We start from the raw sequence: 22,851 nt of genomic DNA, 5'->3' as shown, positions 1-22,851 counted from the left end.
TAGTGAAAGTGAAGTTGCTCAGTCGTGTCCGACTCTTTACAACCCCACGGACTGTAGCCTACTACGTTCTACCGTCCATGGGACTTTCCAGGTAAGAATACTGGAGTGGGTTGCCATTTCCCTGTCCAGGGGATATTCCCAACCCAGGGATTGAACCCGGGTCTCCCACATTGTAGGCAGATGCTTTACCATCTGAGTCACCAGGGAAGTCCCTATATACATATAGGAAACTCTTAAAATTAAAAACAGAACAGAGCCTAATATATTTTCCAAGTATTGATCAGAACTGTTACTTTTGCTGCTGCTGCAGTTTTCCAAGTAAGAAAATTATTCAAAGAAAAAGACACTGAATTAGTGTTTGATATATGCTACAAAGAAAGAAGAGGGAAAGTGTATGGATGCTAATGGGTAAGAAATAGGTGCTTAGGTTTGAAGCAAGGGAAAAAAAAATTGACTTTTGATTTCTATGTGGGAAAACAAAGGCATCAAAGGGTGGTGTGTGAATAAATGTCTCAGAGAGCAGGCCATGATTCCTAAAGTGAGGCAGAGATCATTTCATGTAACTAGAAAGGACATTTTAAGAAGCATTGATATAATCACTCTTGGGATACAGGGGTTTTGAAGAACCTAATGAAAAATGAGGCAAGTTTTAAAAAAAAACAGGAAAATGAATGTTAAAAAGGAGATCTATTTGATAGTATGGGCTTCCCTGGTGGCTCAGAGGTTAAAGCATCTGCCTGCAATGCGGGAGACCTGGGTTTGATCCCTGGGTCGGGAAGATCCCCTGGAGAAGGAAATGGCAACCCATTCAAAGTATTCTTGCCTGGAGAATCCTATGGACGGAGGAGCCTGGTGGGCTACAGTCCATGGGGTCGCAAAGAGTCGGACACAACTGAGCGACTTCACTTTGACTTTCACTTTCTTTCTGATTTATGAAATATGTCAGTAGACATCATCATTGTCATGATCGTAGGAAGATAGTGGGAAGCATGTGCTTAGAGGGAAGTGTGGCCACATTATCTAATGTGTCATTCAACTTACCCCCATGGTAAGAAGCTTTATCCTGGAAAACAAGAGCTGCTTCTGGATGTACATAGTGGCTTCTGGGAGATTTTATTTTTCTGGAAATAAAATTTAAAATTTATACAAATCAAGTACTTTGTCTTTTCCATCAAATATTCTAAGATCGACACTACATTACTAATCCTGTTAAAATTCAATGTTAATAGATTTTATTATTAGAAAAGATGATATCATGGCTGCCTATACATTAAACTCAAGGTCACAGATTCAAAATTTTGAATATCATCTTAATCATGCTCTTTCTTTTCAGTTGATTTGATCATATATATTTGGATGTCTGAAAGCCAAATAGTCTTCTATTTATTGATTCTACTAGTTAAACATTTCTGAGATGTATGATAATCCATGATTAAGTTAAAATAATAAAAAGACTACTTGAGATTTATCGTAGACTGGATATTAAAATAGGTGATGATAGGTGTTGACCCATAATATACAAAGTCAGCCATATTAGCCTAGTTCTTGAGAGTAATTGTGAATTCTCATGCCTTGTACTTGTTTAAGTTTTCTTTTCTTTCTTTCTTTTTTAATGTAACACGCTCTGTATGGTTGATCCTATTTTGAGTACAGTACTTGTTTTAAGTGAAATGCCTGAGGTTCTTAAATGATATTTCCTACTAATGTTTTCTCCTAGCTTATAAAGGGAAACACTAAATTATATTTGAGCGTTCTCTACCATTTATTCCTCAGAACACTAATTGTTCTTAGGCTTCAGTTTACTTTAACTATACGAAGACTTGCATCCACCTTGGGAAGAGTAGGAGCCTTGATAGACTTGGGTTCTATCAAGATAATACTTATTTATTAATAATTCAAATAATCAAAAAGTCATAAATTCCAATCCAGGTAAGGTGTTGACTTTAAAATATGTGAATTTGGCTTCCAAATGGTCCCTTCTGCTTACCGGAAGTACTATTGAAAGTTTCCTTCAGAAAAATGCCAAAATAAAAAGACAGCAGTCCCCATTTCATTATAAAAAACAGGTTGCTATAGCTTCAAGTTAAATTACTAATATTAGCTAATTGATTTTTAAATAGACACAGCCATCTGGAATGAAAACATTAGCTGGTGGGGGTAGAGGAATGTACTGTGGTTTGAAGATATTCCTAGGTTTTGATTAAATGACAAACAAAAAGGTAGCTCTGTGTACCCAGTGAAGTTTTTCTGTTTCATGTGAGTGTCATTATAAATCTCTCTTCCTTGTACTAAAATATGTAATTTGGTCTTACAAAGTATACATAGAAAATAGCATGGAATATACCAATCACCCTCTTGTTCATTATTTTCATTTCTTATTTTGCAGGTATCAGTAAGTTTTCTAATACACATGGTTTATCTATCACTCTAAAGAGTTAATATGAAAAGAATTCACTCTAATTTTTATCTAGCTTATATAGCACTCAATTTTTCTCCTTTATAAAACAGCAGAAACTGAAACTAATAATCTTTATATTCTTTTTCTTTAACTATTTATTTTGTATTGACATATAGCCAGTCAACAATTCTGTGGTAGTTTCAAGTGGACAGGAAAGAGACTCAGCCATACATATGTATACATATATCCATTCCTCCCAAACTTCCCTGCCATCCAGCCTGCCACATAACATTGAGCAGAATTCCCTGTGCTGTACAGTAGGTCCTTGTTGGTTATTCATTTTAAATACAGCAGTGTGTACCTGTCCATCCCAACTCCCTATCTATCCTACTATCCATCCTTTTCCCCCAGCAACCATAAATTCATTCTCAAAGTCTGTGAGTTTACTTCTGTTTGTAAATAAGTTCATTTGTATCATGCCTTTTTAGATTCCACATGAAGGATGTCATATGATGTTTCTGTTTCTCTGTCTGACTTACTACACTCAGGATGGCAATCTTTGGGTCCATCCATGCTGCTGCAAATGGCATTATTTCACTTTTGATGGCTGAGTAATATTCCATTGTATATACGTGCCACATCTTCTTTATCCACTCCTCTGTTGATGGACATTTAACTTGTGTCTGTGTCTTGGCTCTTGAAAACAGTGCTGCAGTGAACATTGGGGTGCATGTATCCTTTGGGGTAATGTTTTCCTCCAGATGTATGCCAGGAGTGGGAATGCAGAGTCATATAGTATCTCTGTATTTAGATTTTTAAGGAATCTCCATGCTGTTCTCCATAGTGGCTGTACGAGTTTACATTCCCACCAACAGTGTAGGAGGGTTCCCTTCTCTTCACATCCTCTCCAGCATTTATTGTCTTAATGATCTTTATATTCTGTTTTACAGTGTTATAGCTCATCTTGAGAAATAGGAATTATCTTAGATAAGAATATAGAAGTCTAAGTAGGCCTTCAATTACATATTTCTTGATTTATATATTAATAATGTGCTCTAATAATAATAATAAATACAGTATACTCAGTACCTGTTATATTCTTGGCATAATGATATGAATTTTATATTCATATTTCTAAATATTAAGGCAATATTGCAAGGCCAGTGTTAATATTCCCAGTTTTAAGTTGAGGGAATTTGAATATGTATAGTTTATCAGTCTAAAGAATTATATTAGTATAATAAGAATTCATTCAAATTTTTTTTATCTAGCTTGTATATACATTAATTTACATGTGACTCAGGAAAGTTAAGTAACTTATCCAAACTATACAGCTTATGAGTACCAAATAACTGATAGCTAAAAATCAAGTCAAATTCTGTCTGAATCTAGAGCTTCTTCTCCATCCAACAAGTTAGATGATTGAGAATGTTATGTAGTTGCCCTTCATGTAAAAGTGATTCTGTGGTTCTCATAAATCAAATACAAATTATTATCTGAAGCCTGTTTCTAGTTCACATAATATATCTCTCTTTTCTTTAGAAAATATGTAAACATAACGTCCCCTCCTTCCGAAGATTTTGACCATGTAGGATCTCTTTAAAACTGAAAAGGAACTCTTTGAATCAATAAGAATGTAAAAGTGGAACTTATTTTGACTCGAGCTTTGATGTTTTAGAAGAGTCCTTTCACTATATCCTGTGCAGTTATTGCAACAGGAGCCAGGCTAGCCCTTAGAGCCAAGGAGAACCTTAAGAGTGTAGGCAAAATCGCTGGAAATTTCCTGAATTTAATTCTGCATATATCCATTTAAGTAACACACATAGAGTGCTTATCATTTGGCTCTGCAGTGGCTTGGTCACGAAGATGAATGACATCTCTGTTCTTGACTTGCTGAGGTCTAGTGTGGGGAATAGATGTGTAGCCAGTGTTAAAATATCCAATGATTTATGTTATGGTAGAAGGAAGGACAAAATTCTGTTCAGTTCAGTCGCTCAGTCATGTCTGACTCTGCAACCGCATGGACAGCAGCACGCCAGGCTTCCCTGTCCATCACCAGTTCCTGGAGCTTACTTAAACTCATGTCCATTGAGTCGCTGATGCCATCCAACCATCTCATCCTCTGTCATTCCCTTTTTCTCCTGCCTTCAATCTTTCCCAGCACCAGGGTTTTTCCAATGAGTCAGTTCTTCCCATCAGGTGGCCAAAGTATTGGAGCTTCAGCTTCAGCATCAGTCTTTCCAATGAAGATTTCCTTTAGAATTGACTAGTTTGTTCTCCCTGCATTCTAAGGGACTCTCAAGAGTCTTCTCCAACACCACAGTTCAAAATCATCAATTCTTCAGTGCTCAGCTTTCTTTATGGTCCAACACTCACATCCATACATGACTATTGGAAAAACCATAGCTTTGACTAGATGAACCTTTGTAGGCCAAGTAATGTCTCTGCTTTTTAATATGCTGTCTAGGCTGGTCATAGTTTTTCTTCCAAGGAGAAAGTGTCTTTTCATTTCATGGCTTCAGTCACCATCTGCAGTGATTTTGGAGTCCAAGAAAATAAAGTCTGTCACTGTTTCCATTGTTAACCCATCTATTTGCCATGAAGTGATGGGACGGATGCCGTGATCTTAGTTTTTTGAATGTTGAGTTTTAAACCAGCATTTTCACTCTCCTCTTCACTTTCATCAAGAGGCTCTTCAGTTCCTCTTAACTTTCTGCCGTAAGGGTGGTGTCATCTGCATATCTGAGGTTATTGATATTTCTCCTGGTAATCTTATTCCAGCTCGTGCTTCATCCAGCCTGGCATTTTGTATGATGTACTCTGCATATAAGTTAAATAAGCAGGGGGACCGTATACAGCCTTGACATACTCCTTTCCCAATTTGCAACCAGTCCATTGTTCCACGTCTGATTCTAACTGTTGCTTCTTGACCTGCATACAGATTTCTCAGAAGGCAGGTAAGGTGGTCTGGTATTCCCATCTCTTGAAGAATTTTCCACAGTTTGTCGTGATCCACACAGTCAAAGGCTTTGGGGTAGTCAATAAAGCAGAAGTAGATGGTTTTGTTTTTTTTTTTGAAACAGCCTTGCTTTTTCAATGATCCAACGGATGTTGGCAATTTGATCTCTGATTCCTCTGCCTTTTCTAAATCCACCTTGAACATCTGAAAGTTCTCGGTTCACCTACTGTTGAAGCTTCACTTCAAGAATTTTGAGCGTTACTTTGCTAGCGTGTGAGGTAAGTGTATTTGTGCAGTAGTTTGAGCATTCTTTGGCATTGCTTTTCTTTGGGATTGGAATGAAAACTGACCTTTTCCAGTCCTGTGGCCACTGCTGAGTTTTCCAAATTTGCTGGTATATTGAGTGCAGTACTTTAACAGCATCATCTTTTAGAAATAGCTCACCTCCACTAGCTTTGTTTGTAATTAGGTCCTTTCATTCACAGCAGTTCAGGTCAGGGAAGGCTTTTCTGGGGAAATACGCTTTGGGCAGAGTTCTGAAGGGTGAAATGGATATACTACTTTTTTGCTCTTGATAAATGGTGAGCCAGCAAGAGCCACTTTCTCCCTTCCATGAACTTAGCAAATATGAGACTTTTTTATGAGGTGAGTGGGAAAAAAATCCAGAAATATGCTATCTGTAAAAGCCATACTTAAAAAGAAACAAAGGGATAGGTCACTGTCTCTCAGAGTAGTTGAGATGATTAATAAAGGAATCAGGAAGAATCAGATAATTAGAACAGATTGATCACTGGTAGTGAAAGTGAATTTGTAATTAAAAAACTCCAAACAAACAAAACTCTAGGATTGGACAGCTTCACAGGTGAATTCTAACAAACATATAAAGACAATCTAATATTGTTCCTTCTCAAACTATTTCAAAAAATTGAAGAAGACAAAACATTCCCAACTTAATTCTATAAGACCACTAGAATCTGATATCAAAACCAAAGACACTTCTAAACATAATTATAGGAAAATATATTTGATGAATATAGATGCAAAAATTCTCAACAAATATTATCAAACTGAATCTAACAATACATAAAAACAGTCCTATACCTTTTTATCAAAGTACAGGATGATCAAGTTGGATTTATCTCAAGAGACTCAAGGATGGTTTAATATTTTCAAACCAATCAGTGTGATACACCATATTAACAAAAGGAAGGACATAAATCACATGATCATTTCAATATACACAGAAAAAGAATTTGACAAAATTCAACATTCATTAATGATAAAAATTTTCATTCTATAAAAAATTGCAATAGAGGGAACATATCTCAACATAATAAAGGATATTATGGAAAACACACAGATAGCATCATACTCTACAGTGAAAAATTGAAAGTTTTTACTCTAAAGTTAGGAACAATACAGGGATCCCCCCTTTACTACTTCAACTTAAATGCAGTATTGGAACTCCCAGACAATCAGACAAGAAAAGAAAGTTATCCAAGTTGGAAGGGAGGAAGTAAAACAGTCACTATTTTGCAGGTGACATGATACTTTACATATAAAACCCACAAGACTCCACAAAAGAATAATAGCAAAATGAGAAATAATAGCAAAACTAAACAAAGATAGTGACATCTGGTCCCATCACTTCATGGCAGATGGAAAAACAGTGGAAACAGTGACAGACTTTATTTTCTTGGGCTCCAAAATCACTGCAGATGGTGACTGCAGCCATGAAATTAAAAGGTACTTGCTCCTTGGAAGAAAAGCTATGACAAGCCTAGACAGAGTATTACAAAGCAGAGACATTACTTTGCCAACAAAGGTCCATCTAGTCAAAGCTATTTGGTTTTTCCAGCAGTCATGTATGGATGTGAGAGTTGGACCATAAAGAAGGCTGAGCACCAAAAAATATATGCTTTTGAACTGTGGTGCTGGAGAAGACTCTTGAGAGTCCCTTGCATTGCAAGGAGATCAAAACAAATCAATCCTAAAGGAAATCAATTCTGAGTATTCATTGGAAGGACTGATGTTGAAGCTGACACTCCAATACTTTGGCCACCTGATGGGAAGAACTGACTCACTGGAAAAGACCCTGATGCTTGGAAAGGTTGAAGGAAGGAAAAGAAGGTGGTAACAGAGGACGAGATGGTTGGATGGCATCACTGACTCAATGGACATGGGTTTGAGCAAGCTCCAGAGATAGTGATTGACTGGGAAACCTGGCGTGCTGCAGTCTATGGGGTCACAAAGAGTTGGACATGACTGAGCAACCAAGCACATAGCTCTCAACTATAGTATCTATCCAGATCATAATTATGAATATTAGTTTTTGGCAATCAGAATCACATCTGTTTCCAAGAGGATGAATATTAAAGGCGCTGCTACATAAGAATGAAACATACTTTGTAGTATAATATAAAATTAAAAATTTGAAGTTTACCAAGTAGCAAAGTTTAGAATACTGATTTTACTTAATTGGAATTCTCCCCAAAATTTTTATTTTCATAGCCCTATAGCCAAAAATAGCATTTTTTCTTGCAACTAAGATTTCTACTAAAAGTTTCTAGTGTTATAAATACCTTGTATATACATAGTTTGGTAAACATAGTATAGGTTAGCCAAGGATATACAATTTGAAATACAAAATCAGTATTAAATGGTCTTCTTCAGTCTATTATCAAGTTTATTTTCATTTTGAAAAACTATACTATAATAATAATGCTTAATTTGAAATTAGACCCAAACTAGATGATTTATTTGTATCTTTAGCCATCTAATCATTGCTTTGGAAAGGATGATCTTATCTACTAGTTTTCAAACTTCTTATGCATCAGAATCACTCGAAGGGCTTTTATAATTCAGATTTCCCCCACAGATTTTCATTTAATAGTTCTGACCCAATAAATTGTATTTCTAACAAGTTTCTGGATGATCCTGATGCTCTATAATCCTCTAAAAATAGAATAAATCATGGATCAATCCATCCGGTTTGAAGGGAAGAGTTAGAGAAGAAATGATTTTCAGTCAAAACAAAGCCAACAATTCTAGGGTTTTTATGGAAGTTGTTTTGTTTTCATTTGGAACAGTCTCCCTGGAATTTCACTGCTCATGTGTTTTTGCAGACCCTTTGCATCCAGGGAATTTTTCCTTATCTGAAGATCATCTGGTAATCAATTAGGTTGTTATAGAGGAATGACCTGTGAATTGATTATCCACTATTTAGTAAGAGGGCTTCCCTGGTGGCTCAGTGTAAAGGAGCTGCCTGCCAGGGCAGAAGACACGAGTTCAATCCCTAGGTCAATCAGGAAGATCTCCTGGAACAGGAAATGGCAACCACTCTAGTATTCTTGCCTGGGAAATCCCACGGACAGAGGAGCCTGGGCAGGCTACAGTCCATAGGGTTGCCAAAGAGTCAGACATGACTTAGCGACTAAACAACAGCAACACATTTAGTGAGAATTTTTCATGTTTTTCCAAGAGACAGAAATTTCAGAAAAATAAGCTACTTAGTTCAAAATAAAAAATTAGTACATTGTACTCTCCCTCTCCTTGCTGTTCCTCTGGGGTCAAGGAATTAAGTCAGTTGCCTGCAGGTAAGTGTATGTAACTTCATCGCTGTGACAATACTTTGAGAAATGTGAGGATAGGAGAAGCAGCAAGATGAGTGAGTAAGAGTACATGGAGGAGTTAAAGCTCTGGATGAGTAATTTATAGCTTCTTTTAAAGCACTATTTAGTATTTCAGGCAAATGAGTTTTAAATCTTACTGCATCTAGATTCTAAAACCATAGGATTTGGTAGTACATGAAAAGTCTCTGCTTGATTATAGATGAACAGAGGATGTATTATGGTGGAGGAATAGATCAGGTTATAGCACCTTCTTTGCTTTTTTTCCAGTGGAGTTTTCTGTATTCATTTTATTTGTGGAAATATTTTGATGCCATATAGATTTTTTAAGCTATAATTTAAAATTTTAAGTAAAATTGAGTTTAAATGTTTAAATTGTTTTTCATCTTCCTATATATCCTTAAAAAGAATTGGAATTATCATAATTACTTTTGAATGACAGTTTGCATTAGGATTGAATGCCTATTTGAAATATTTTGCCCTATTCTTTTTTACATATTAAGTAAATTAATATTTAGATCAGTTTCCAAAATGTTTATTAAATTGAATTGAAATTTGTTATATTAAAATTTTAAAACTACCCATCTATTCTAGCCTTACATTTGTATTAACTTGTTATGGTTCTTATAATATGAAAGGTAGTATCTTTTTTCCTAGTCAGTAAAATTGGTTTTGCAAATACCCAGAAGGAAAGTTAGTCACATTTCTTTAAGGACTTTATTGAGATGGTGTGAGAAGAATTACTTCAATATTCTTGATATTTAAGTTCTTAGATAATAGAGGTAATCAATATACTTGGTGGTGATTTTAATGATGCTGTTTTCCCCCAGAAACAAGTGGCATCTATTTTATATAAGTGTCCTGTGTCTTTTTGCTCTAAGCTAAGTTTTCACTATCAAGAGTTGAAAGACAAGTCTGCTAACGACAAAACATGCTGAAAGAATGCATGGATGAAATATAAATAAACCTGAAATTATATAACTTGATCAGAGTGAAGAAGATCCATTATTTGTACCATTCTATGTGGATTGCCGTATCTGGGGACCTCTGAGAATGGATAATTACTCTTTTGAGTTTCACTTATTTTATTTTGTATGACTATAAAAGCTTGGTGAATATTTCTGTAAATCATAGTTTGAGGGAATAATGTAAATGTAAAACGACAAGAGATTTATATTATGTCAATACAGATGGTCCCCAGGGTCAGTGGTTCAGTTACCGAACCAGGTTCATCCTGCTGACACACAGCAAGCCAAAACGCTGAGCCCCTGGAGATTTTCAGCAGAGAGAGGACTTATTGGAAAGGCAGCCCAGTGAGAAGACAAAAGAACAAATCTCACAGACCAAGGGCTAGGGTTATTGATGGGATAAAGAATAAGAAAAGCAGGGGCATCTGAGGCATGGGGAGCTTGGGAAGCCTGGGGAGAGGTTATTGGAAAAAGGTGCAATGATTATCTTTAGGTGCAGGTGCAACTAAGCTACAGGCTCCTACACGTTCAGAAGGTCACTTTGTGAACACTGGGCATGCCCATTTGAAGAGTCCGTGGTCCTACCCAGTCTTAACCAACTCAGCTCAAATTATATGCAGCTGACTCCAGGTTTTTGGAAAACTTCTTGGGCAAACATTTTACTATTTAGGCCATGTGCTCTTGGAGGACATGCAAATATTAAAACAACCTTGATTAGTCCAGGCAGGTGAAATAGATTTGACTAATCACTATGCATGGTTTCAGTTCCATTTACCAGTTTTCAACTTTACTACAGTGTGAAAAAGATAAGCATTTAGTAGAAACCATAGTTTGCGTTTTGATCTTTTCTGTGCTAGCGATAGGCCTTTTGATATTTTCTGAAGATGCTGGGCAGCAGCCGTGAGCCACAGTTCCTAGTCAGCCACAGTGACCACTGGGTAAATAACCAATATGCTTGACAACATTTAGTTTTCACTTTCAGCACAGTATTCAGTCAATTACACAAGATATTCAATGCTCCATGTAAAATATGCTTTGTATTAGATGCTTTTGTCCAACTGTAGATTTCCATAAGTGTTCTGAGCCTGTTTAAAGTAGGCTAGGATAAGCTATGATGTTTGGTGGGTTAAGTGTACATTAAACACATTTTGACTTAATGATATTTTTCATGAAGGGGTTTATTGGGAAGTAACCACAACGTTAGTCAGGGAAATTCTGTACTAGGATTTTTTTAAAGAGAAAGTATGTGTTTTAAAAAAATATATTTATGTATTTATTTGGCTGCACCAGGTCTGAGTTGCGGCACGTGGGATCTAGTTCCCTGACCAAGGGTTAAACCCAGGTGCTCTGCACTGGGAGTGTGGATTCTTAAGCACTGGGCCTCCAGGGAAGTCCCTGTACTAGAATTTTTGTCATCTCTCTTGTATGTTTATCACTAATTTTATGTATTCTGTTTAAAATCACTGAGACAATTGAATGATTCTATTTTTCATAAGTATATAATATTAAAGTTTATTCCGAATGTCTCAGATACTTATTTGCATTATAAGGGATGAAATGGCAGGCTTGAGAACGTGAATGCTGGTCCTGCTAGGCTAGACTACCTGTTAGAAACTAAGCAAGTCTCTTTTGTCAGAACTCCATTAATGAATGCTTTTTGCATCCTTCATAACCCTAAAATGTTTCTTTACTTTCTTCATGTGTAAATTAGGGAGACCATTCCTACTAGATCAATTATTTTTTTTGTCCTTCAAGTTTTACTGAGATATAATTGCCATACAGCACTCTATGTTTAAGGTGTAGGGCATAATGTCTTGACTTACATACAGCATTAATGATTACCACAAGAAGTTTAGTGAGTATCCATCTGATATATCATGTACTATAGATAGAAGATAAAATGAAAATAAAAACATTTTTTTCTTGTGATGAGAACTCTTGGAATTTACTCTCTTCACAACTTTTTAAATAATAGACAACAGTGTTAATTATATTAATCATATATTAATTAATTATGTGTTATGTAATATAATGATTATGTTGTACATTACATCCGTATTCTTTATCTTATAACTAGAAGTTCGTACCTTTGACCACCTTCATCCAATTCCTTTCCCCTTACCCTTCTACTCTGGTAATCACAAATCTGATTATTTTTAATGAGTTTGTCTTCAGAGTATGACTGACCTATAACACTGTGTTAGTTCCTGGCGCACAGCATAATGTTTTGAGATATTGCCATTCATTACAGAATGATAGTGATGATAAGTCTAGTTACCATCTTGTCACCATACACCATACTTTTTTCCTTAATTTTTGTTTTAACACAAGAAGTCATTATTCAAAAGAAATCATTATTCAAAGTAAGAAGATGAAAATTAGGCTGCTCTGGTTCAGGGAAGAACCTCTTCTGGAGAACACTATGAGTCAGCTCCCAGGTACCCTGGCATCCTGTGGGACAGAGAGTTTGGACATCATTATAGATGTCCTCCCAGGTCTAAAATGCTGTGATTGGTTATATAATCTCTAAGTTGCCAGATCCACAAAATTTCCATTTCTGGAATTTTAAGCACCAATGTCTTAATAGAGTGAAGGTTTACTTATAATAGCAGATGAAATTAAATAGTTTTTCCCATTGACAGGAGCATAAGGTTTTCTTGTTTTGCTTAAGTCAAATGTAATTTGGACTACCTCTTTAAAAAAATCTTGTAATTTATCTGTTCAAATATAATTGTGCAATGTGTGTGTGCTAAGTCGCTTCAGCCATGTCCGACTCTTTGCGACCCCATGAACTGTAGCCCACCAGGCTCCTCTGTCTATGGGATTCTCCAGATAAGAATATTGGAGTGGGTTGCCATGCTCTCCTCCAGGGGATCTTCATGACCCAGAGATCAAACCCAGGTCTCTTAAGTCTCCTGCACTGGCAGGTTGGTTCTTTACCACTGTCGCCACCTGGGAATTGTGCAATAAGTAGAAGTTAATATATGAGAGAAGGAAAATTTAGTGCCATTTTTTAACAGTGACTATTTAACCTGCCCATTGACTTAAAATGCTTCCTCCTTTTCACCAAAACTTTGTCTCCTTGTTCTTTTTCTTCTGCCTCACACTCTGGTTGATGAACATTCCTCCTTCATCTGATTGTCCTGGGAACAGTGAAACACTCTCCTGTTTCCCTTTCTTTCTGTGCTGCTACCAGTGCCTTAGGAATTTTATTTTTCTTGCCGATTTAATTTAGAAAAAGGAGACTATCTCCTAGACCATTGGATTTTCACTTTGGGATTTGCCCTTGGAATTTGCCTGAAGCTAGCAAGTCAATTTATGATGTAGAATTTATTCCTCACATAGAAAATATGTTGTAAGGATACACCAGAAACTATAGAACTTTTAGTACTAAATTCTGTAGCTTATTTACTTTATAGGTGAGTTCCACAATATGTGTTGGTCTGGGAATATATCAACTATTATAAATACTATTTCTACAGAAAAGTGAGGTCTGTATTTCAGGCAATCAGTGTAGAGATGAATGCTGAACATCAGAGCTGGGGACTGTATATATTTATTGAACCACAGGTGCTTACATGCAGTAGTTCTGCACCATCCATTAGAAAAGTACCAACATGTTCTTTTCTTTTTGCAGGTGAATTGAATTTAGCCTGAAAGGCTGAAATGGAACATTTTTAGGTCTAAGTTGTGTATATATGTGAGTGTGTGTGTATCTACACACACTCACATATATATTCATATATACACACATTTTTAAAAATTTAGATATAATAGAAACTGAATAGGATATAATAGGTGGTACTAAGATTGCATTAAGATTTGTGAAGCGGACAGTTGCCTTATATTAAACAGCAAGTAAAAAAATCAAGCCAGTCCTTCATAAACATTTTTTGCTGGGATGTGCTTGTTTTCTGAAACTACCTCTACTAAATCTCCTGTCAGTCTTGAAACTAGAAGGCAGAAAAGCTTCTAGTGCTACAGCCAACTGCAGTGTAGCCAGAGAAACAGGCAACAAAAATAGAACACCAGGATTGCTGTGCGTGGGTGAGGCAGAAACCACATTATGAGCAAAAGCTTCCAGTATTATTTTAGAACCAATACAGAGCTCTGCACTTCTCTCCTCTCTCTTCCAAAAACACATACTACAAAAATAAAATGAAATGAAATGTATGTGCATTTGCCCTCTTAGAATTATGATTCTTGATCCCCACCCCCCCTTCCTTTCTTTGGAAGGAAATCGCCAGTATGGAAACACAGTGTGTAAAGCAAGCTTGAAGGGAGGAAAGAGTTAATGGCTTTTAAGGCCCTGCAATAGAGAATTATGGTTTGAAAGATAGAGGCTGGACAGCTGGGTTTGCTGGGGTATTTTTAAATGCATTAATGCAGGCTCCAATCACTCGGCCATGCTTGACCTATTTTTGGCTCAGGCCGACCATTGTTCTATTTCTGTGCCTGTGGGCCATGCTGTTGTTGATTCATATGCAAATGGATTATCACTAGCTTTAGCCAACTTGAGCTGAGAGAGACCAGAGAGGAGGAAGAGACACACACACAGATAGCAGAAGGGCACCGGCTGAAGCCACTGGCAGGACTGACTGACGGTTCCTACAAGGAAACTCTAGCAGCCTGAGGAACTATAAGCCAGGTTTAATTGGTTTCTTTTTCTCGTGGGTAGAGTTAGTATTTTTCTACTTACTCTGACAAAGCAATAACCCTGAAGCACACTCCTAGTTCCCACCTGCTTTTAGTTTCCGGGATAGCCTAAACTCCAGAGAGCCCTAGCATCCACTGGGTCCTTTCTGCTTTGTACACAGGTTGGTAACCTAGGAAAAGTGTTCAGGTCTTCTGAAAAGTGCGTGTCCCTCTGAACAGAAAGGAAATCATTGTTGAAGTTGATCCTCTGCCGCTTTTCCTTGGGGAGGAGGGAGGACCAGCCAGGGTAGCTCCTGGGGCCCGTGCACTGAGCAGCGATGAATCTTTCATGTAGCTGAAGTAAGAGTGATTGGAATATGCTGCAGACAATTTACGAGACTGACTCGTGTTTTTCTTCAGATGGGGTGGCTGGACGAGAGCAGCTCTTGGCTCAGCAGAGAATGCACAGTATGATCAGCTCAGGTAAGATCTTTCTTCATCACTGAGCCGTTTTCTGTGTGAAAAGGGGGCTGACTTGGGAAATGCAGCTCAGGGAAGCGCCTCTCTTAAGGGTTTGCTGCTTTTTGGTGTTGATGTTGCTATTTTCTTGGTGCATCTGGAAGGTTTAACTTAGATCCCTTCCATTGCTGTTTCCTTGCATATTCAGTGTGCTCAGGGACAGGCTGCTTCTGAATGAAATCGCCAAGCTTCTGATGAAGGATGGGACTGAGTTAAGTAAAATGTAGTTGGGGGTGTTTTGCAACTGACTGACCGTGCAACTAGAAAGAGGAGATGTTTACTGACTGTATGTGTGTTCTAGTGGGACTTTAAAAATCAGGTAAGTTCATATTGGGGCTACAGTTTCCCTTGCAGCCGTCTCTAGCCAGATGATTTTATATTTACAGTGTGCCTACAGAATCACATCTATTTATAGACCTACCTTTTGAAATGTGTTTGCTACAAGAGTTGTGAAGGTAGTTTTAATTTGGCTTTTTTTTCCCCTCAGCCCGAAATGAAACTTCTTAAGGATGAAATAAAATTATTATTAGCAGATGGTTATTTTAATCGTCTTCAAAGCTTTTGGGGAGTCTAGCATTGTCAGGCAGATGCAGTGGCATAACACACATATAAAGGTGTTGTGTGCAGGTGCAACATTTTAAAGAATAACAGAAACAGACTCCGATTTCTAGTTTCTCTGTTGTATATGCTTGTGCCTTCAAGAAGCTGAGCTGATGGGAGATGAAGCTTGTCAGCTTTATCAGTTTCTGTTTGTTAAAAGCGCAGACTCTCAGGGCAATAGCACGGTACATGGGTACTTGTAATTGTTGCTTTTCATATTTATCCCTAGCTAGTTCTGAAAGCCTGAGGGACTTTTTGTCTTGGTTCTCTTTCGAATGCTTCAGTCTAAATTGGCTTAAAGTTCTCCCTCACATCTTCTGTGTTTCTGTGTGGGCTTAATCATAATTATAGATCACCACCTAGATTTCCATATTAAGAATGTGGCATAAAGCAGCGTTTACTTGGTAGAACTAGATGGGAAAGAAAGATTCCACAGGTTGGCTTCATATCTGTTTTAGCATTGAACGCCTTCTCATCTCTGTATCTGTGTTTGAAGCAAGTTCTCTTTGAAGCTCGGTTATTTGGAATGATTTTAGGATCCTTCTGTTCCAGAGTAAAATATCAATTTTGGGTCATTTTGGTATGTTCACACTTAAGTGACAGGACTTACATTATTCGTGGTGCCTGCTTATTGAAAGCAAACATACCAGAATGTCAGTATAGTTTATTACCTTTGCGCCTGCAAAGCCGACAGAAGCATGGGGAGGGCTCAGCCTGTATGTCTCTGATGGAACTGGTCACTTAGCATTTTATTTGTAAATATCTACCAGCTCTATTTAAATTGCTATTTTAGATGTCTGTTCAGTACTACACTTTGTCCTTTTAGTCCTTATTTCTGTGTTACAAGTTTACTATTTCTTTCATATGGTAGAAAACAAGCTGTGCCTTTCAAGCAGAGACTGTCTGGTAGCACCGAACCTTGCTACAGGTGTTTGCAAGCTTCACTTTTTCTCAGTATCTGATAATTACACACAAATTTACTCCATTTTCAGTTGAGATTGTCATTTTCCTGACATTTCATGATTTTTTTTATACAAAGCAACAGTATTTTCAAGCAGGGACCCGCTTGAGACTGTCTGTGCTGTTGTCAGTTTTACAGGAAGCAACATGTAAGCACCAATAAATGAAACGTGATGTCAATTGACAAACACTCCCAAACCTGTCTGGTATACATAAGGAAACTCAAAGTTCTCTTTATTTTTAAATTTGAAACATGAAGACATTTGCGTTCTTCCTACCATGTCCTGTAACTTTTGGTTTTGTTTATTAGCATATTATTATATGCCCTTAAGTTTAATTCCCCTAGTCTTGTGTGCTGCTGACGCAGTGACTCTCAAAGGTGGTGTCACTAAGAGTATTTTACAAAATGCTGGTGTCTGGGGGTCCGCCTCTTAGTGTTTCTATTTAAATGGTATGAGAAACAGCCTGGACACTGGGGTTTTTTAAATCCTGAGTAATTCTAATATGCAGCAAACTTTGGTTATCACTGATACAGGGGAAAGGGGAAGTGATAGTGATGCTGGTGACCCATATTGGTAGGGCTTGCCTTTTAATTGCTACATTAGGGGTGTTTTTGTTTACATTTAGCTACAAATCTTGTTCCTCTTTGGACCAGTGGCATAGATGTGACTGAAAGGGTTAGAAATTGATGGAGTTTTTGGATCTGAAAGAAAAAAAGATACACTGTAGCAGTGCAAGGTGGAAGGAATACTATTCTAGGAGCTGAGAGCTCTGTGTTCTAGCCAGAGCTCTGCTGCTAAATTGTGAAACTGGTTTACTCACTTGTAAACTAAAGAATAAAGATGTCCTCCTGCTTACCTCTTGGCATTCCTGTGAAGGTCAAAGGTAACATGTTGTTAACGTGTGTTCTCACTATTTTTTATTAATACTTTTAGTGAATGAGCTTGGGTTTCTGGTTCTTCAGTACCAAGATCTATCTCGCCGAATGAGCCAGATAAGCTATAGATTGTACATCACATGGGTGAATGACTTTTTATTTTGATAAATTTTCCTTAGTTACCTTACAAATCAGGGTTTGGTTTTGTTTTCCTGGTCTGATAAGAATTAAATTCTCTCCTTGAGCAAATGGTGACTTTTAATCAGAGTAGCTTGCGCGCATGTGTGTCTGTATGCTATGAAATGTTTTATTACATAATATTCAAAGGCAAAGAAGTTGTGGAATTAACAGTGAAATCCCAGCAGATTTCTTGAGATTAGTTGTTTGAAAAGCTGTGTTTTCTTGTTAGTCATTGCTTTACAGTTCCTATTTGTTTTTCTAGTTATGTTGGATACTATGCATTAATATCGATGACTGTACTTCAGAGCTCTTTATACACTATTGAATTACAAGTGCTTTTTATGGTTCCGTTTTTTCCTAATTCTGACCCAGCCACGCTAAACATCTAAGGTAGAATTAGGTTCTACAATGTAGTCTGCTAGTGTTTTTTTCTTTTCTTTTTTTTTTTTACTAAAAATGTTTTATAATATTGAATCTTGCAGTTCGGTATGAGTGACACATCTTGCCAGGTCAGTCTCCACTTTTGTGGCTGTGTGGGCCAATGTAAGTGATAAGTGGCAGAAGCTGAAGCATGTACAAGCACTGACTCAGGTCACTGAGCAGTGGCTGGCAGAATACGAGGTGATGCCCTATTGCCAGGCTTGTTGCTTAATATGTTGGACAGCAGAGCCATCCAGATGATATTGGAATGATTATTATGAAAGAATTTCCTAGAGTTTGTACAGCATCATTGTAAAACACATTTACAATAAGGAAAACTCCTGTTTTCACTATGTATTCTTATTTTAGGGTACAAAAGAAAAACATTGAAATCTAAATTCTGAATTTCTTTTAAGGAAAATGTCTCTTCCCCCTTTCAGAATCCTTTCATCTCCTTGGTGTGTATTATCGAGGGAAAATGAACATTTAAGATTCAGTAGTCATTTATGTCTACTTGGAAAGCAGAATCTAATTATGAAAATGTAAGTCTGTGAAATGCCCCTGTCATGTCAAGAATCACTTCTGGCATTCCCCATAATCACTATTTTTCCCATCCTCTAACTCAGGTTATCTTTACTTACAAGGTTGTTATCAATTGAAATATTTGATAAGCAAAAAGCTGGTTATGAGTAGGCCCATTGAGAATGGGGACGAGAATGAGTATTATATTTTTCTGTGGGTAACACAGGTGGCATAATTGTTGTTGTGTCCTTTAAGTAAGGAAATTCAATAAATCCCTCAGAAGACTATGATAAGCCAAAACTCTGAATTTAAAAAGCTGATTTTTGAGATGAGAAATTTGAAAATGTACTATATTATGTCCCACCAATGACTAATAATGAAGTAATCCTAAAATAGTGTAAACTGTCTACCCCCACCCCCCATACACAACACTTAGCATTAACTGGGCAAAGAAAATGATTTGACCTAATGCAACATATCTCAGAAACTGGCAGTCAAAGGAAAAATGGAAGCAGGGATCTTTGATCAGAACTGAGAGACTTAACAGGGCCTGAATTCTCTTCTTCCTTAGAATTTTACTGACAAGTTGACAGCTTCCTGAAAATTCTCACTAACATTCCCATAACTGGAGAGAAGCAAACTGAGTGGATATCCTCAGCTTTTGGTGCTGCTGGTGTTTTTTTCGTGTGACTGAGGAATAGTATGAAGGATTCTGGAAGAGAAACTGGTGAGATGGAGGAAGGTGAACAAATGCTCCCTCTCCAGAGAAATGAAGACTTCAGAGCAACACTGTCAGTTGGAAACAAAAAGACCCATAGCTTTTTGCAGTGAAATATTCTTCCCCGAAAACTAATATGATAGATCCTACTAAGAAAAAAACATCAACTTCACTGAGACCATGAAATTATGTAATAATTTATTCCTGCAAGTAGAGCACCTTAGTAAGAACATAAATTCCATAAAGCAGAAGCTCAAAGATAAGATGCTAAACCAATAATATGGGATGAAAAAGGATATTTTAAGTCTAGGAAAACAAATTTAGAATGAAAAAAAGCATGATAATTATAGAACAAAAATATTCATTAGAAATAGCAGGAAACAGAATAGATACCAGTGAAAATTTTTACCAACTAAGAGGAAAGGCTGGAGACAATCAGAGGGACTGAAAAAGGAAAATGGATTAAAGCAATTGGAGAGAAATCAGTAATAAGACAGTGTACCATAAGAGTTATTATGTCCTGAAGTTGATACTCTAAAACATTGAAACAGAAGATTATTTTCTAAAAATAAAGATTATTTCACTGACAAGGGGGAAAAAAGAAAGAAATCTGCATATTGAAAGAATTCTCATCTTTTAGGAAAATTTGCTGCAAGTGCTCAGCACAGAGTCATATCCTAACTGGGCTATTGAATTTCAAATGCTAAATAATTCTTCAGGGGTTCAGGCAAGTAAAGCAAAGATCTGCAATAGAAGAGAGAGGGGGTGGGGAGAGAATGTGCGAAACTCAAGGCTTATCAAATTTACCCAGCACTCCATGCCAGAAGATAATGGAGGAAAAGCTCAGAAGCTGTAAAAGAAGTGCAACCTAATGTTCCACTCCAGGGAGATGTTGTTAAAGTATAGAGAAAGTATGTAGGCAAGTTAGACATCTTCAACCACGACCCAGACGGCTTGACGGGGAAGCCCACACAATAGGGGGAAAAAAAAGAACTTTAAACAAAAGCCAAAAGTGAAATGTAGTCAGAAGAGGAGGAGAAAGCATAGTTAGGTTAATGGGGCAAAAATTGAATCCTTTTAAACAAATGTGAGACTGTGATTGTAGGACGAAAAGCAAATTTTATGAAGTAGGGCAATGTAAAAATATTCCTAAAGCTCTCATCAATGTGAGGCATTGGGGAGAGGTGAGATGTGGGGATGTGTGAAAGCACTAATATTGGCTCCTTTCTGAGCAGGGACAGACTCCCTGCTGTTTAAAATAGAAACACATGGTTTAAAAAAAAGAGACTCCAAACACTGATTTCTTTTAAATAGTTTTTTCATTTAATCTTAGACATATCTTTTGGAAATAGTACCTCATATAGAAAGGAAGCATTTAGTATGTTTATTGTCTTTTCAAATGCAGTTTTTCATTATTAAATTCATTTGAATTTATTTTTTTAAATAAAAATGACTGGTGATATCTCATAAAAGTTTATTTTATCTATCTCCCAGAATAATTAATATATAAATAGAAGAAAATCAGGAAGAAATTGTGCATGGTGGTGGTAGGGGGACTTCTGTTTTCATTGTCATGATTTTTGCCTTGCATGAATTTTTATAAAATGCCCATATTTTCTAAAGTGTTTCTTGCACGCTCACACATGAAGCTACTATGCCGAAATACTAACACTGATTAACTGTAAGTATTAGATACAGAAGCTTGGTTAGTCTTCTACTGCAAGTAACAGAAAATCCAATTTGAAGTAACAGTGACAAGATAATTTATCATTTAGTAAAATAGCTCGGTAATCAGTCATATCAATGGCAGTCAGGTTCTTCATAGTTCTACCAGTACTGCTGGTCTTAGAGTTGGTATCATCATAAGTCTCTTTCCTCCAGTAGTCTAAAGTTGATTGTAGCAATTCCAGACATTGTCTACATACACAATAAATTCCAGAGACATAGATGAGAAAACTTTGCCTCCTTAGATGTTTTCTTAAGGAAGGAAGTTTTTCTGAGAAGCTCTCTAGCAAGTTTTCTTTAATAACTCACTGACCAAAAGAACATCACCTGCCCTTATATTAGTAAGTCGTTGAAAAGAAGATTGAGACCACTATGATAGCTCCTTCAGACCATGACTGAGCCAGGGAAGGTGGAGCCTGCAACTAATACTCTGACTTCCAGAAGAACGAAGAAAGGGTAAGCAGAATGGATGATGTTAGCTGGACTCCATTTGCTGCTACGGTGTTGGTTGGTGGTTGGAATTTTCTTCTTTGTAATTTTCTTTAGTTTGTAATTTCTCAAAATACAAATAAGTGAAGGAAGTGGACTGTGTAATTTCTCTTTCCATTGAATTGTGTTACTACATTTTCATGAAGCTATACATCCATTTAAACACTGATCTTTTTTTTTTTTTTTTACTATTATAGAATAGAAATTCTTACTTAGTACTCTCTGTTGTTAGGAGTCCCTAATACTAAAGAGACTGAAGTAATTGTGGAAGAAGACTGGGTCCCTTTAGGCTGCAAGTCGTCATTTTTTCTTTTTTGGGAAGGAGGAAAATCAACATTATGGACTGGTGCATTAAAGCTTTCATTGGAAATTTGAGTAAAATACTCATTTATTGTTGGCTTTGAGAGATACAGAAAGTATTGCAAGAAATTTTTAAAGAATGTGTAAACTTTTTCAGTACATTAAGGGAGGATTTTCTTTAAAATATTCAGAAAGCAATTTCTTTGCCAGTATGTTGCTATAGTCATTACATTTTCAGAGTAATGAACAATTTTAACAATCTGGGATGGTAACTTCGTTTTAACATTTTTTTTTCCTGAATTAGAATACTTTGAAAACAATTTAATTGCTGTAAAAGTCCATGGAATGACTTTTAAAACAAGCCTTCTTTAGATGAAATTCAAAGATATTTTGGCATGTGTTTCAAAACAGTGTGTCAGTATTGTGGTCTATCCAGTTCTTAAAAGGAAGTTGCTGTACTAGCGGATATTAGCTTGGGATGTGAAACGCCCTTACAATGGGCAGTTCTGATCTTGGGAGATAGACAATTGGGATATGAAAGGACAAGAAAATACCTTGTTCCCACTAATTCCATTCTTCTTCCACTAAGTCAGTTGCACAAAACAAATGTAATTAAAACAATTTTTTTTAACAATACTAAACTATGTGTACTTTTAAGTGTTATCAGAGAACTTTATGTTCAGTGCTTGATGAATACAAAACTAAGTCAGTCTTACGTTTTATAAAAATATCAGTTCCATTCCTTATATCCATGTTAAATTTTCCATAGTAAAAATAAGTGATGGGCCTTTTATATATGGTGTTTTAAAAATATCCAATAATTAAATCCAATGAAAACTACATTTAAGGGAGAAGGAAATTTACCAAACCACAAAGTGTAATTAGTCATATACTTATGATTAAATTCTTTGCATGTTGATAAGTCTGGAAATACCCCAGAACTTCACTTTCT

At 36.6% G+C, this 22,851-nt stretch overlaps 1 protein-coding gene across 1 annotated transcript in view; it reads left to right on the top strand.

Moving 5' to 3' along the window:
- The window catches only part of HDAC9 (histone deacetylase 9), an 810,729-nt gene that overhangs the window by 217,470 nt on the left and 570,408 nt on the right, over positions 1-22,851 (top strand). The window contains exon 2 of the mRNA XM_070369757.1: positions 15,010-15,072. Within this exon, the coding sequence (XP_070225858.1) occupies positions 15,010-15,072 (63 nt within the window). The remainder of the gene's footprint in view (positions 1-15,009; positions 15,073-22,851) is intronic.

This window comes from Bos mutus, chromosome 4, assembly GCF_027580195.1.
Source record: "Bos mutus isolate GX-2022 chromosome 4, NWIPB_WYAK_1.1, whole genome shotgun sequence".
In the NCBI taxonomy this organism is placed as follows: domain Eukaryota; kingdom Metazoa; phylum Chordata; class Mammalia; order Artiodactyla; family Bovidae; genus Bos; species Bos mutus.
The sequence above is the reverse complement of the archived record's forward strand: the minus strand, read 5'-3'. Positions and strand labels throughout refer to the sequence as shown.